The 14,414-nt window shown below is 36.3% G+C and overlaps 1 protein-coding gene across 5 annotated transcripts in view; it reads right to left on the bottom strand.

Moving 5' to 3' along the window:
- SLC39A12 (solute carrier family 39 member 12) overlaps positions 1-13,945 on the bottom strand; it is a 34,909-nt gene extending 20,964 nt beyond the window's left edge. For 2 of the 5 annotated variants that reach the window (XM_013172090.3, XM_066991650.1), the window contains exons 1-5: positions 13,809-13,929; positions 12,328-12,680; positions 8,095-8,376; positions 4,490-4,697; positions 2,182-2,384 (exon numbers count right to left, since the gene is read on the bottom strand). In XM_013172090.3, the coding sequence (XP_013027544.3) occupies positions 2,182-2,384; positions 4,490-4,697; positions 8,095-8,376; positions 12,328-12,597 (963 nt within the window). In that variant the 5' untranslated portion in view covers positions 12,598-12,680; positions 13,809-13,929. Of the gene's footprint in view, positions 1-2,181; positions 2,385-4,489; positions 4,698-8,094; positions 8,377-9,526; positions 9,606-12,327; positions 12,681-13,808 lie in introns of those variants that run through there. The other 3 variants (XM_066991647.1, XM_066991649.1, XM_066991648.1) reach the window with 3 other exon arrangements.
- Positions 13,946-14,414: the final 469 nt, after the last annotated feature.

The following is a 14,414-nucleotide window of genomic DNA, read 5'->3' on the forward strand; positions in this document are numbered from 1 at the left end:
TAATCCTTAATACTCATTTAGTAAAGTGTTCTTGTGAGTCTTGGGGCATAAGGACCTGCAGCTTTTCCAGTTACCAGCCTTTTAAGCTTTATAACATAGGGAGCAAGACATAGAGAGAGTGATAGTGAAGAAAAAAGAAAACAGAATTTGCATAGTCATATGAAAAGCTGGCTACCTGGATGGACGGATTTGGTTCCACCCCAAAATGTTTGTTTAATGAGGAATCATAAATGAATCCGCAGCTATTGTGATATAGTTTAATGGAACTTAATATTATTGCTCTTATTAGATCTTCTACTACTTATTTGTTTTAAATGCATTTTTTTAAATCATCATTGTCTCTACAGATTTTAAAAGAAAGCAGTTACCTTTTTTTTTTTTGCAATGATGTTTCAGAATATAATTCCTATCTAAAAATCAAATTACAGATCTTAATCTAGTTAGCAAACACAAGCTGTAAACCAGTCAATGCCTCATATGTAGCAGCATCTGTTAATCATGGAGCACAATGGCTATCACAGATATGTCCAGAAAGCAAGAGACAAAATTAGCAACAACACTGAGACAAAAAGCTCTCTGATAGAATGATATGTCAAAGAAAATAGATATAGCTAAAAAGAAGAGGAATGGAATAAAAAATAAAAGCTAGGAGTCAATAAAGAGGAGAAATTCTCTTCTGTCCAGATGTTCCTTTGTGATTTCTCAGCATCTGTACAGAATATTTGTCTCTCAGTTTGACTCCCAAGCCTCAGATAACTCCCTTGCACAATTATCTTTTGATTTACAGTCAATCTCAGAAGTTCAAGAAATCAAAACTTGTGTTTTATAAATTCTTCTATTACTGGAGAATGATTTTGCTTCTTGTACAAATATTATTACTGATATCTGAGATTTATAATTTAAAATTAATAGGAAACAGACTTAAAGTGGCCTTCATTTAAAGTTATTTTGAGACCCCATTAAATAATTCATGTCAGCTCATCAGCATGATTCTGTTTTGTGGTCACCTGGAATGAAATTACTATATTGAAAGGATATTTACTCCCAAATACAATAAAATTATGCAGATAAACATCTATCAGAATGGCATTTAACCAGATGCCATTTGTCTCAGTCCCACATCATAAATGACCATTCAGCAAAAGATAATTGCAAGTCTCCAGGGAGAAGAAAAATTGCCTTTGAGTTAAGCTAAAGTGTAAAGAGTTAAAAACAATGGAAACATATTCTTTGAAGCATATATTTCAAATGTATACTTCCAAATATATACAGAGCTTATACTTTGAAATCTCCCATTTCTGTCTAAGAAATGTCTTTCAGTCTAAAGGATGGAAGTAAATTACCATCTTAATCACTGTTATAAACAACAATTATTTATTATTTAATTTTTAGGATAAGGATGATGTCATCTGTAATGAACCACTGTCCTTCAAACTCCTCAAAGAGGGTACTGGTTGGCAGCTAAAGTTCTGTCTTACAGACTTCACACATTTTCTAAAGGGGGCTTCTGGACACCATAGGTGAATAACAAAAGTGTTTGGAAATATACTTCAGTTTACAAAAGCTTTTTTTTAAAAAAAAATCATATAGAACCAGGGGAGGTTTAGGTTGGATATTAGAAAGAACTTCTTTACTGAAAGGGTTGTTAGGCTTTGGAATAGGCTGCCCAGGGAAGTGGTTGAGTCACCATCCCTGGAGGTCTTTAAAAGACGTTGAGATGTAGACCTTAGTGATATGGTTTAGTGGAGGATTTGTTAGTGTTAGGTCAGAGGTTGGACTAGGTGATCTTGGAGGTCTCTTCCAACCTAGATGATTCTGTGATATATTTCACTTAGTACATAACCACTTTTCTTTCTACAAAGGGGCCCTATAAATTCTGAGACATAAGAATGAAAAAGACAAGTGAAAACATTGAAGCCACAGTCCTCTGTCTTGAAGGAGCAGCTGATTCTGTCTAATACTGATCATTCTCTTAGCCCCTCCCAACAGTTTACAGCTTATATTCATTACATAGTCAGCATAAAGATCTTCTGCCTATTAATATTTAAACAAATATAAATAATTAAAAATATAATTTGGTATCTATATGACTTTCTGAAATTCATAATTAAAAAAAAAATCTTGAACTTTTACCACTGAAATTATGTGACTAATACTATAAAAACATAAAAATAAAATAACCTGATCCCAGTCTGTGTTACTTTCGTGATCTTCAGAATAACCTTTCAGGTAGTCTTCTTTTGTATAATTTGCTTTGACTGAAATATTTCTGGTTCCAATATCTCTACCTGTCATACTATAACGTCTTTTTTTGTGACTGTGGAATTGTCCATTTACAGTGCAGGTCTTTCTGGCTGTAAGCACATTCAGGAGTTGTTCTAGATCTGGTTATTTATCAAAAAAAAAAAAAAAAAAGGAAATGTTACTATGGGAAAATGCACATTTAAACAGACAAAACCTAACATAGTTGTTAAAATTTTGTTAATATTAATTCAGTTCCTCATTCTAATATTTTTCTCTCCTCAGTTTGGTACTGCATGTAATTTCAGTTTAACACTTCTAGAAATTCAAGCCACTACATATTCAGCATTTCCTTCTTTGCAGTACCACACTGATAATATTTTGCCTATGGCTATCTTAGGGGAAAAGAGATGTGACTGAAAGGCAGTTCATATTCCTCTACCAAAGACATAACTGAGTGCAATGGATGTGTCTGCTAATGAAATGCTTAGTTTTATGAGGAGCATGATCCATCATTCCTTATTTTTCCCTTCCATTATTTTCAGTCTGGTTACTTTCCTTCCCCCCTTCATTTTCAAGATGAAGTCATTATGATTGTTTCTGTAAATCCAAGTTTGTCCATTAACATAAGCAGTCCACAAAATTTCAAAGTAATTTAGATCAATGAGATTAAAAATGTTTCCATGTGATAATCTGAATAATAACATTAAAAAATAGAGGAAAGAGCAAATGATATAATCTTAATAGTAAATCTTATAAAAAGGCTTGTGCTCAGTTATCTGTCTACTTTCTTTGTCTTAAACAAACAGTTCTGAACACAGCTCAAGCTACATTTTTTTTCTAAATTTAGTCAACTCTAATTTGTTGTGTTTTTTTTTCCCACGCTGCCAATTTCTTGCTTTTTCCTCCAGTTTCTATTATGAATTTAAATAAATTTAAAGGAACAATTTAATTAGCTTAGGCTTAAAATATACTTAAACAGTAACAAACCAGTTAAGAGTATTTTTCAGCTTCTCTGAATGACATTCTAACTCTACTAACCATAAAGGAAGTCTTTCTATTGTCTTCACTGGGGACTGGATTTTACCATATATAGCTATTTAAAAGCACTGTACCCAGCTGGCTCCATCCTTTCTTGTGAGTCAACTATTTTATAAGATCTACATTGGCAATTTTAAAGGAATGGTTTTGCTGCGAAACTAGTTTATGCAAATGCAATCTAGGTTTAGGACTGAGGACTCTGCTCTTTGCTTTATGATTTACTTATGTGATTCAGTATAGTTCTTTGCACTCTAAGAGTGGTAAAACGTTTACCTATGCTTAATTCAACTTTTTAAGCTGTTTTAACACTTATTTAATGTAACTTTTAAAAAGTGTTTTGAATATCTTGTAAGTGTTGCTTTTAGTAATTACCACAAAGAAAAGTAGGTATCTTATAATAGCATTCTAAATCCATAGTAGGCCCGAGTTGATGGTTTTGCTTTTTAAACTGCTAAGCATCCAGAATCTTTTACAGGACTTAGTAGCAGCTACTGAGAGCTCAATGCTTCTATGATTTTATTTTATTGGACCACTTAGAAATCTCAAATGCATCTATTTATTTATGGTCAAGTAGCATTTCTAATATGTCTAGCAATAGAACTCCTGAAGAAAATGGGTCCTCACATCAGAAGGCAGGTAGGGAAACACAAACCATAAAGATGTTTTAAGTTACAGTAGGCTAATATCAGATATATATATATCAGGCAGCTATATATTTGCTCAAAGAAGAGTGGACTGCATCTACTACTTCTCTTCTGGGGGTATGTCTGCGGTGAAGTGTGAGGGACTAAAGTGCCTAATCTGGCTACCATACATGAATTATCCCCTCTACCCCAAGATTAATCTTGTGATATAGTTACAGCAGCATAATGAACTGCATAAAGAAGCAATGTAAATGAAGCCTCAGAAAACTCTGCCCTCACAGCTAGACTGCCACCCTCGGAGTTCACACTACACTGAGAAACTAACTCATAAATTCTGATGACAGTACTTACTTAATAACCAAAGTAACAATATTTTATATCTCCCAGAGGATTATCAAAGAGTTTATTTTCTAAATTTAGATGGGTCTACTTAACAGCTATAAATTGAAATGGCATTTGATGAAAAGGCTAAAATGAAATGCAGAAAGTCCTTTAGGCATTTAAACATAGTTTACATAAAATGTGTGTTGCGAAAGGCACCTAAAGATGAATAAATAGCTTACCTGTCACTTGAAGCTCAGTGGTACTGTTTAAAGAATTGAAAATATATTTCATAAAAAATTCTGGAGAGGGCAAACTTGCTTTCCCCATACAGACTCCTTGGAGAGCCAGAGTAATGATTAAAGCAGCCAGGCGTGGAAGAGAATTTTCATCAGCACCATCTCTGTCCATTATATCAGCATTTTTCTGCAGAGTACTCACATCAACACACTGAAATCAGGACAAAACAGCATGAAGACAGCCCTGGTCACCTCCATTTAAATAATAAGAGTGACAGGAGAAGAAACCGGAGAGAACATTTTCACTAGCAGCCAGGGGAAAAAAAAAAAAAAAAAAAAAATTAAAGCTGCAGTTGACAGCAGGACAGCAAATAAGAAACAGAGAACAGTTTCAGGAGAATGGGGATAAAATAAAAAAAAGGCTTGAAAAAAAGTTTTGTTACGTGAGGGAGAAGAAGTATAGCCCATCATTCAGGTTGTTTTTCTTTAGCAGTATTTTCATGTTGTTTCTGCTATTCCTATGTCATCCTTAATTGCTTCCACAACTAACTCCAGAAAGTGGTGGGAAAGGGAGAAATTTTTGTTGAGGTATAAGTCATTTACTCAAAAAATGTAATTTCAACTCTATATCAGACTTCAGAAAGAATTTTCTTAGTGATTTTCATTCCCTATTTATTAAATGAAATCAATAATTTGTTATGGGGCACTTATCTAGGGCGATATGGAAAGCCATTAGTCTGCAGATAAAAGGTGATTTCCCTGCTGCATGATCAAAGGGGTGCAGTAGACAGTCATATACAATACCTATGTGTGTGGGTGTGTGCAGGTCTGAATTGAGGGAGCAGGCTACAGCTCTCTTATTTACCTGGAAATGTATCCCTGTTTTCCTCTATTTCTGCCTTTCTTGTTTACTTTCACTGCAAAGGCTTTGGGTTTGAGAGAAACAACAACAAAAATGGAGTGAAAATTATAAAAGTTGATTTATCTTTTTCCATATAAATTAAATTGAAGAGTCAGCTAAATGAGCCAATACAGTGTTCACTTATTTTACATATACCCATCTGTCTATATATATGCCTTAAACACTGTGGAGAGGAGGCTAGCATTTTTCTCCTGTCCTTCCATTACACATTTTAATTTCCAGAACCTGAAATTTCATCTCTCATTTGAAATTTTCACCTTGGCAGGGTTGAGAGGTGGGCCTGTGTGAACCTCATGAGGTTCAACAAGGCCAAGTGCAAGGTCCTGCACCTGGGCTGGGGCAATCCCAATCACAAATACTGGCTGGATGGAGAATGGATTGAGAGCAGCCCCGAGGAGAAGGACCTGGGGGTGTTGGTTGATGAGAAGCTCAACATGAGCTGGCAACGTGCGCTTGCAGCCCAGAAAGCCAACTGTATCCTGGGGTGCATCAAAAGCAGCATGGCCACGTTTGGGCAAGGGACAGGATTTTGCCCCTCTGCTCTGCTCTTGTGAGACCCCACCTGGAGTGCTGCATTCAGCCCTGGGGTCCCCAGCATAAGGACATGGAGCTGTTAGAGTGAGTCCAGAGGAGGGCCATGAGGATGATCAGAGGGCTCGAGCACCTCTCCTATGAACACAGGATGAGGGAGCTGGGGTTGTTAGGCCTGGAGAAGAAAAAGCTCCGGTGAGACCTTACAGCAGCCTTCCAGTACCTAAAGGGGGCCTACAGGAAAGCTGGGGAGGGACTCTTTGTCATGGAGTGTAGGGATAGGACAAAGAGTAGTGGTTTTAAACTAAAAGAGGGGAGATTTAGATTAGATATAAAGAAGAAAATCTTCACTCAGGGGGTGGTGAGGCACTGGCACAGGCTGCCCAGAGAAGCTGTGGATGCCCCATCCCTGGAGGCCAGGCTGGACGGGGCTTTGAGCAACCTGGTCTGGTGGGAGGTGTCCCTGCCCATGGCAGGGGTTGGAACTGAGTGATCTTTAAGGTCTCTTCCAACCCAAACCATGACTCTATGATAAATAATATATTAGCTGTTATGACTGAGGATATTTTCTGTGAAGACAAAACCATATAAAGAGGCTCTAAAAACGCCTTTCTTCTATCACTGTCTTGCATCATTGGCCTTTCCCATTACACAAGTGTTGTGATTCTAAGCATTAGATAGCCTATAATGTTTTGAGTACCTTTCATTAAAACAAACAAACAAACAAACAAACAAACTCTTCCCCCTTCCCCCGCTTCCCCCCCCCCCCCCCCCCCCTTCCCCTCATACCAGTGAGTGGTAAAGTCTCAGATACAGAAGAGACTTAATAATTGAATATACTGCCAGCACAAACAAATAGACCACACAGTAAAGCACTTCATGGATTGTTGTTCTATCTTGACATGCCAAATACCCACCAATGTCTCTTTACAGTTGCCCAGATACCATTGGATTTTTTTGGGAAATCAGCACGTTCACCAAGACTTAGAACCAAAAGTACGGGTCAATGAATAATTTATGATGGGAAACGATTACACAAAGAATACAGAAAAAGGGACCGGAGGCCTTCAACATCCTGCTGCACAGCTAGGACTCCTCACCATCTTCCGCTCACATAAGAAACTCCTACTACAGTATATACTGACATATATTAAAATTCAAAAAAAAAAAAAAAAAAAAAAAAAGTAAATTCAAAGTTTGCAATTTTAATTTCCAGATTTAACTATATATCATGAGCAGATCTAAGGGGCTTCTCACAGCAGGTCAACTTGTACTTTAAGAGTTATCTAATCGGGCAAAACCTTATTTTATTGCCCTTTACAAAGAAAACAGGTTTTTTTTTAGATTGTGAAATCATGAATATTATCTTATTATTTTATAGGTCCTCCTTGAGATAAGGAATAATAAATAGTGTTGAGAAAACTTGGTGCCTGTTTCCTGACTTTAAAAGGATGTTTTCATTTTAATATACTCAATAGACTACTTTAAAAATAAAATAAAATAAAAATAAAAATTAACATTTAAGCTTATCTGTATCAGTCTTTCTGTAAGGCATATTCATTCTTGCAGATAATTAGATGTGTGTCCCAACTAAAGGAGGCCATAAGATCTTTGGATAGATTCCTCATTCCACCTTACTGTGGATTGGCATGGAAGTAAAGGTTCTGGCAAGGATCTCATCACAGCAGACTGATTTATCATTTTTATTATACTGCAAGACCAGTTTTAGAACTGCTCTGGTTTATACCATTTAGGTACAATCATTGGTAACATACCTGTGCTGGCAAATACAACAGGTAAGAAAGCATTTCTGTCCTTGAGGCCAAGTGCAAGATTTTGCAGCTATGCAGCTACACTCTTTATAGCTGCCTTAAGCGAAGCAATTGTTTCTAAATTATCTACTGGGAATGGTCCCTAACATGCTACTTCCCTAACCACTTCTCAGCAGAATCTGTGGAAGTGTTAGGTAGCACATGACAAAAGCAAGTCAAGAAGGCTAGCATTGAGCAACATGTACAACAAAAGACCAACATTTAGCCTGTGATCTCACACTGCTATTTACCAGTAGTCTGGAGAGCCATCATATAGACATGACATCTGAACTAGCTTACAGGCTTATCAGTAGCAAATATGAAGTTATTTTATATTTCTTTACCTGGGTTTCAGGAGTTTTAAAATGTAGCTTTACTGCAGCTAATGTCTCTTCTGTTTCATTCCGTGAAAAATAATAACAGTCTTCATCATGCCTTAAACTGAGCATACTCTGTAGGTAAAACTTATAATCCTTATTACTCAAGCTGACTTCTGAAGAACACACATCTTTGTGATGAAGAATGTAGTAGAGGAGAATAAGAGAAATTCTCTCAAATACTTCTTCACTGAGATGGTCTTCTAAGCCTCCACCAGCTATTAGTAACACAGCATCTGGTTCGAGGCACTGCAAAAAAAAATTAAAATAAATGGAAATTCAATTCAAGTAACACATTGCCAGTCATCTGCAAATTTGATTAGTGAGGGTAATAGGAGAATTCATCTCTTAAATATAAGGGATCAAACCTAAGACTATGCAGATGCAGGCTGATGGATATACAGTAGGAGGGCATGTGTAAGTCATTGCAGTTCTATTGCTGCAAGATCATGTCTTGTGTCTTTTTCCAGAGCCCCTTCTATTTTTAAGAAACATTAAGCATCCAAGGGATTTAAGATTTACTACAAAACAGAAAGAATTTTGATCAAAACTTCATTGTGGAGAATTGAAAGTCTTCTACTGGCTTCAACAGATTTTACTCCTGGTTATAAATATATTAGATAAGGTCTACTTCTTAATCATATTTTCACCTCTGCATGCTATATGCGTTTCTGTTATGAGACGAAGACCATATCTGCACTGTAGTTAATTCAAGGTATGTGAACAGAAGTTACATCATATTCAGTGCGCTGTTAAGAGACTTAACTGATCTACAATCATATCTATATCTTTATTTTTTCTCAGTGAATCCTGATAATTGGAACAATTCAGTTCAGTGCAGAAAGTCATCTCAACATCATTTAGTCCTCTAAATGGATTTCAAGAAGGACTGAACTGATACACTCACTATGCAGGCTTTCTATCTGAGCAGTCATAGATTCAAAATATAAATATATGTATGTAAAACTCCATTGTTCTTGATGCAACAACATTTTTCCAGAAATTTTTGCCAGCTCAAACTAAAGTTAGTCTTTAAAACTAGGCCAGAAGACCAACAGGGCTCTAAATCAGGCTACAGGAAATGAGATAGTGAATTCCAGAATAAAGAGTCTTTCTTGAAGAGATCCTGTAACTATTGTCATTCATTCTGTAGCTAACTTATTTATTTATTTTTCCCAACTGGCTCTTTCCAACCATTTTATAGCCGTGCCAGCTAATCTCAACCACTGTGGCAGAGCAGACAGACTGTACGTTTGTGAGAAGACACTACAACATGTGAAGGTATCACAGAAGGACCATAATAACACTCAAATAAATTCATGAGTCCTAGACAGAACCCATTTTGTCAGACTAAATTGTTTATGGCTACAAGCATGATGTGTTCAGCAGTGTGGCTCACCTTGTATGTTAGTTCATTTTCCTACACAGAAGCAGAGTAGAATCAAACACACATTGTCGTATTCAGAAGCCAATGTTCCCTGGAGGAATTGAGAGAGCTGCCACATTTTAATAGAAATAATTCCAGCAAAAATTGTCACAAATAATCTAAAAAAAGAGAACTGTGGATGGTAATCTCCAAATTAAATATTTATACTCACAGGTAAAATAGATTAAAATATGTTCCACTGTGCCCTGCCTAAATTGTTTATCAAGATCTAGAAGTTGAACTTTTTCAAGTATATGTCTCTAAACATTAGTATTTGGGCTAGGAAAAAATAGCTATTCTGTCTTCTATCTGTAAAGACCTCAAGTTAGTTAACTAACCTTTTCAAATACCCAACAGTAGTAGAGTAAATATCCTGAATGTAGTGGAAAGATTTTCAAAGGTTTCTATAGCATTTCAAAACCCAGTAGGGATAAAGTTTAATAAAGCAAGGCTTTTGTTTGCTCTTGCAAGGGAGATAACTGAAAAGGAAATTGCTTATTAGAAGGAATCAGGTGCATTGTAAAAGATGCTGTTATTCCATAGTATATGGTCAGCCCATAAAAGGTAATTGTTAAGGAGATACCAGGAGAAAATAAATCGGTTCATCACATCTAATTTTGCTGTCAGAAATATTTTATAGGCATAACCCCCTCCTGCATGGTCTTGGTTTAGAAAAACTTATTTGCCGCAAAGAAAAAAAAAAAAAAAAGAGCCCAACTTTGAAACTGGGAACCATGAGCTGACTTTCTTTTTTTGAGACCAGAATTTATCAACAAAAAAACAAAAAAACAACAACAACAACAACAAACAAACAAACAAAAAAAACACCTTACAATTGCAGGAAATATATGCCCTTTGTGTGCTTAGGAGATAAAGGACTGTTACATGTTCAAGAGCTGTCAGCCCCTATCTAAAGAGTCTTGGGAGCCAATATGTAACGACAAGACAGAAAAGGGTCTAAAAAGTGTTAAACTTCATTAATTTTAGATATCCATTGGGGACATCACTAACAAGGAAAAAAATCTAAACCCAAAGTCATCTGGTATGACGAGGATCCTGGATTTAGAAGGGAAAGTATAGTCTGAAATCAATTAGTTATTCCCAACAAGCATGAGAAAGAAAATGCCAACGTGAGGTGGGGCATTCTGTTTCAAATTTTGGAGATCTTGAAAGACAGGACTTCTCACACAGCTTTTGCTATCTTGGCTTACCCAATGTTGTTAAATCATATTGGAAGACTTCAACACAACTCCGTGTGGGTTGCATGTGACTAAAGATTCCGTCTCTCTCTCATGGTTTTTCTGTTGTGAACTGTGTTCATGTGGCACTGCAGGATGTGTGCAGTATTACTGATACATCCAACACAGAAGTACTGGAAATGGTGAAAGTCTTCATGTTTTTCCCACACCAATTTTCCAAGATGAAGCCTAAAGAGCATGGAAGTCCTAACCAAAGTAAGCCCCAGAAAAGTTTCACTTCGATTTCTTCCATTCAGGGACACAGTGGTTATGCTCTCCGCAAAAAGATCGCAAATAGAAGAAAATCTATGGCAATCCAAAGAAGCAATACAAAGAGGGAGAACAAGAAAACCTAGACCCCTGTTTTGTGAAGTTTAGAGACATCTATATCCATTACCACTTAATACTTTCTCAGATTTTGATCTGGGTCCATATTTATGTAAACTGAGGAAAAACTCCTGCATCATTTCTTTTATAACAAATACCCATAGGGAATAACTGACACCTACATTGTTTATGTATGAAATTTCACATTGGGGCTCATATAAAAAAGGAGAACATTTGAAGGAAGAGACAATTAAGTGAGTAGTTGTCTTCTGCACAGGAGAAAAATATCTCCATTTCATCGGCTTGGCTGATTGCCAAGAATAGTATATTCTCAAAGCAATCACCTTTATGAGCATCCTTGTAATTCTGATGTAAAGAGACAGTCAGCTGTATGTAGGTCACTGAACCAAGCCAGAGCTAGAGTAATGTTAATCAAAGCCAAGACTGACCAAGCCCTTTGTACTTCCTTTCAGTTAAGTCGCTCACTTGTCACTGTCTCCCTCCTACCAGAACCTATGATCTTATTGCTTTTGTTCCTTTTCTTGTCAAATCAGGAATCCGTTCTGAAAATAGTCTCAATTCAACTAGACAGCCAAACGTTCTGTGAAACTGTACCTTGGACTATTTCCAGTTTCAATTTGGATTTTCAGATTCATTGTTCTGTCTTTGATTTTCCTTGACCTGAACTGCTTACCAAAACTTCCCCTGAATCTTCAACGTTACAGTGAATTGGCAGATGAATCTGTGAGAATCCTGTCTGGGTTTTATTTTTATGAACTAAATCTACAACAACAACAGAAAGTGACAGAACTGGTGCCCAGTTTTTACCTATGTCTTTCCACAGTGGAAATCTGTACCCCAAATTCAAGCTCATGACTTTATAGTTAGATAAGAGTTAAAATAGAAAACCTTTGCTGGAAAATAAAGACTTGAAAACTTTAAAGGAAAATTATTACTGTTATGTGACTGACCCATGGGCTTTTTAAGGCATACTTGTCGTGTCTGGAATATCTCTTCTTTACTAGATCAAACAATTAACATTAATAATTTACAATGAAACAATTAAAATGGGGACTATCAATTTTTGGCTGCAACAATGAGTCTTTTACATGTTTAGGTTTTGTATTTAGGAGGGTTTCACTCTAATAAAGAATTTTAGAACTCACTGACAATCCTGTAAAGATATCCCTCATTAATTGAAGCACTAACCAGATTACAATCCTCTTGCATGCCATAAATCCGCTGTGGGCACTCAGCTCTCTCCAGTAACATTTTGATCAGTTCTCGTGAGTGGTTCATGTGGAGCTCAGTGTTGTCAGCTGAAAGAACGCGTAAAACTTCCATCAGATAGCCTCGGCTGGGAGCATAGCTGCCATCCTGCCCATGCTCTTTCCCAAGCTGTCCTTCAGCAATGAGCACGCTGAATATGAAAGCAGAACAAACCACCCCAAGAGCTGGATGCTTGGTCAGAGAACACATCTCCTCTTCCTGCAGTGCGTGATATGCACTGAATGTTGGACTGTTGTTTGCACTTCACAGCTTAAACTTGAAACCTGAGGAATCTGAATAGTAAAGGGGAAAAAAACCCCAACCCCTTAATTAGTGTGAATGCAATATGTTTGAAAGGATTTATTAATTGGTTGGCTAAGCTGATTTGCAGTGACAAGCTGTTTTTGAACAACAGGGAGCCTGTAAGGGCTTTGCAGCCCGGAACAGCAGGAAACTAAGACAACCATGGCCTTAAAATTTCTGTAGAATTACCAATAAGAGGTTGACTCAAACTGCCCTTCCCTCCTCATAAAAGTAAAGTGTGTGGTTTTCATTTCAGTGTTATGTTATTGCATTCACTAATAATCCTCTTCAGTAAGAACAGGAAAATACTGTAGCTTTCACTTTCATTCCGTTATGAAACAGGTTTTTAATAGCAAAATAGCTGTAAATAAAGATTACTAGTCTAATTCTGATACAACTGCATAGTAATTATATTACAAAGCAGCGATATAGAGCAGGTTTTATTTTCAAAACACTTTATCAACGTTATCAAACTCCTGCTATACAACACAAAACTAGAATGAACAGGATGTACTTAAAGTTTAGTGCTATTTTATGGTCAGAGGAAAGTTTCAAGACTGACGTCGTAATTTCATTCATAGAACTCAGTGAACAAACAAGAAAAACACATCAGAAGCAACAAGTTCAACTTTTGAAAACTCTAGATACAAAAGACACTTTGTACTGTAAATCTGTCTTGACACTATCTTTCCTAATATATCATTACCTTTGCTTTAATAACAATCTATCCCAATATGGAAGAAACATAAAAAGAGTTTCACTTCTGTTCTCCACAAAGACATTTTCACTCCCTTGATGCTGGCAGCAATATACATTTGCAGATGGTAATGCACATGTGTTAAACTGCCACACACACGATCAGCATCTTTTAAATACAATACGATACATGTGTGCTTTATTTTAAAGGAAACTCTACTAAATCAGTATTTAAAAAGAAAAAAAAAAACCTGCTGAATTCAAACCGGCATTAACTCACTAACTAAATGTTAGTATATTTTAGACACTAGGAAATCTTTTGATATATCTATATTTAGTTATAGTTATATGTTACTGTTAGCATTTATGAATACGTATCATTGTTATGGGGATACATTGATTTCTAAACATTATTTCCTTACCTTCTGAAGGGAAAAAGAATGCTTGTGTATCTAGCTTTGTGGCCTTTTGAATCCTCTGAAGTATTTAGCTGCTGGAAGTCCAATGTTTTTAAAATTCTTGATGGTGCTCTGGAAGCTGGAGAGGATTAGTTTATTGCTGCCTTGAAAAGTTTTCAGTTGCTATGGAGAGAGCTGCTCTTAAGGTAACAATGGAGGTGGATAGGAATTAGTACATGTTCTTCTTGGCAAGTTCTAAGCATCACATTATTAAATGTATTTCACATACTTTGGTAGTTATCAGTTTATGTAAACAGTCCCTGCTTTATTGTAGCAAACAAGATGTATAAAATATATTGAAGAATCTTTCACTACAATGAATAATACATGCAAGCACCCTAGCTGTTCTCTATTTTACCACATTATCGGAGCAATTTCATAATGCACCTGAATTTCTTCTTCAATCAGAACTTTCTGTCTTTTTGCAAATACCAGAACAGAATAGAAACTGAAATCTCTTCAAGCACCTCCATTAAGAAAATGCTAGTTTCTGGGGGGAAACACTTTCCATCGAGAACAGGCTCTTTCATCCCTACTCATTCTGTACCAAAACTGCACCAATTAAAAAAG

This window comes from Anser cygnoides, chromosome 2, assembly GCF_040182565.1.
Source record: "Anser cygnoides isolate HZ-2024a breed goose chromosome 2, Taihu_goose_T2T_genome, whole genome shotgun sequence".
Classification (NCBI taxonomy): domain Eukaryota; kingdom Metazoa; phylum Chordata; class Aves; order Anseriformes; family Anatidae; genus Anser; species Anser cygnoides.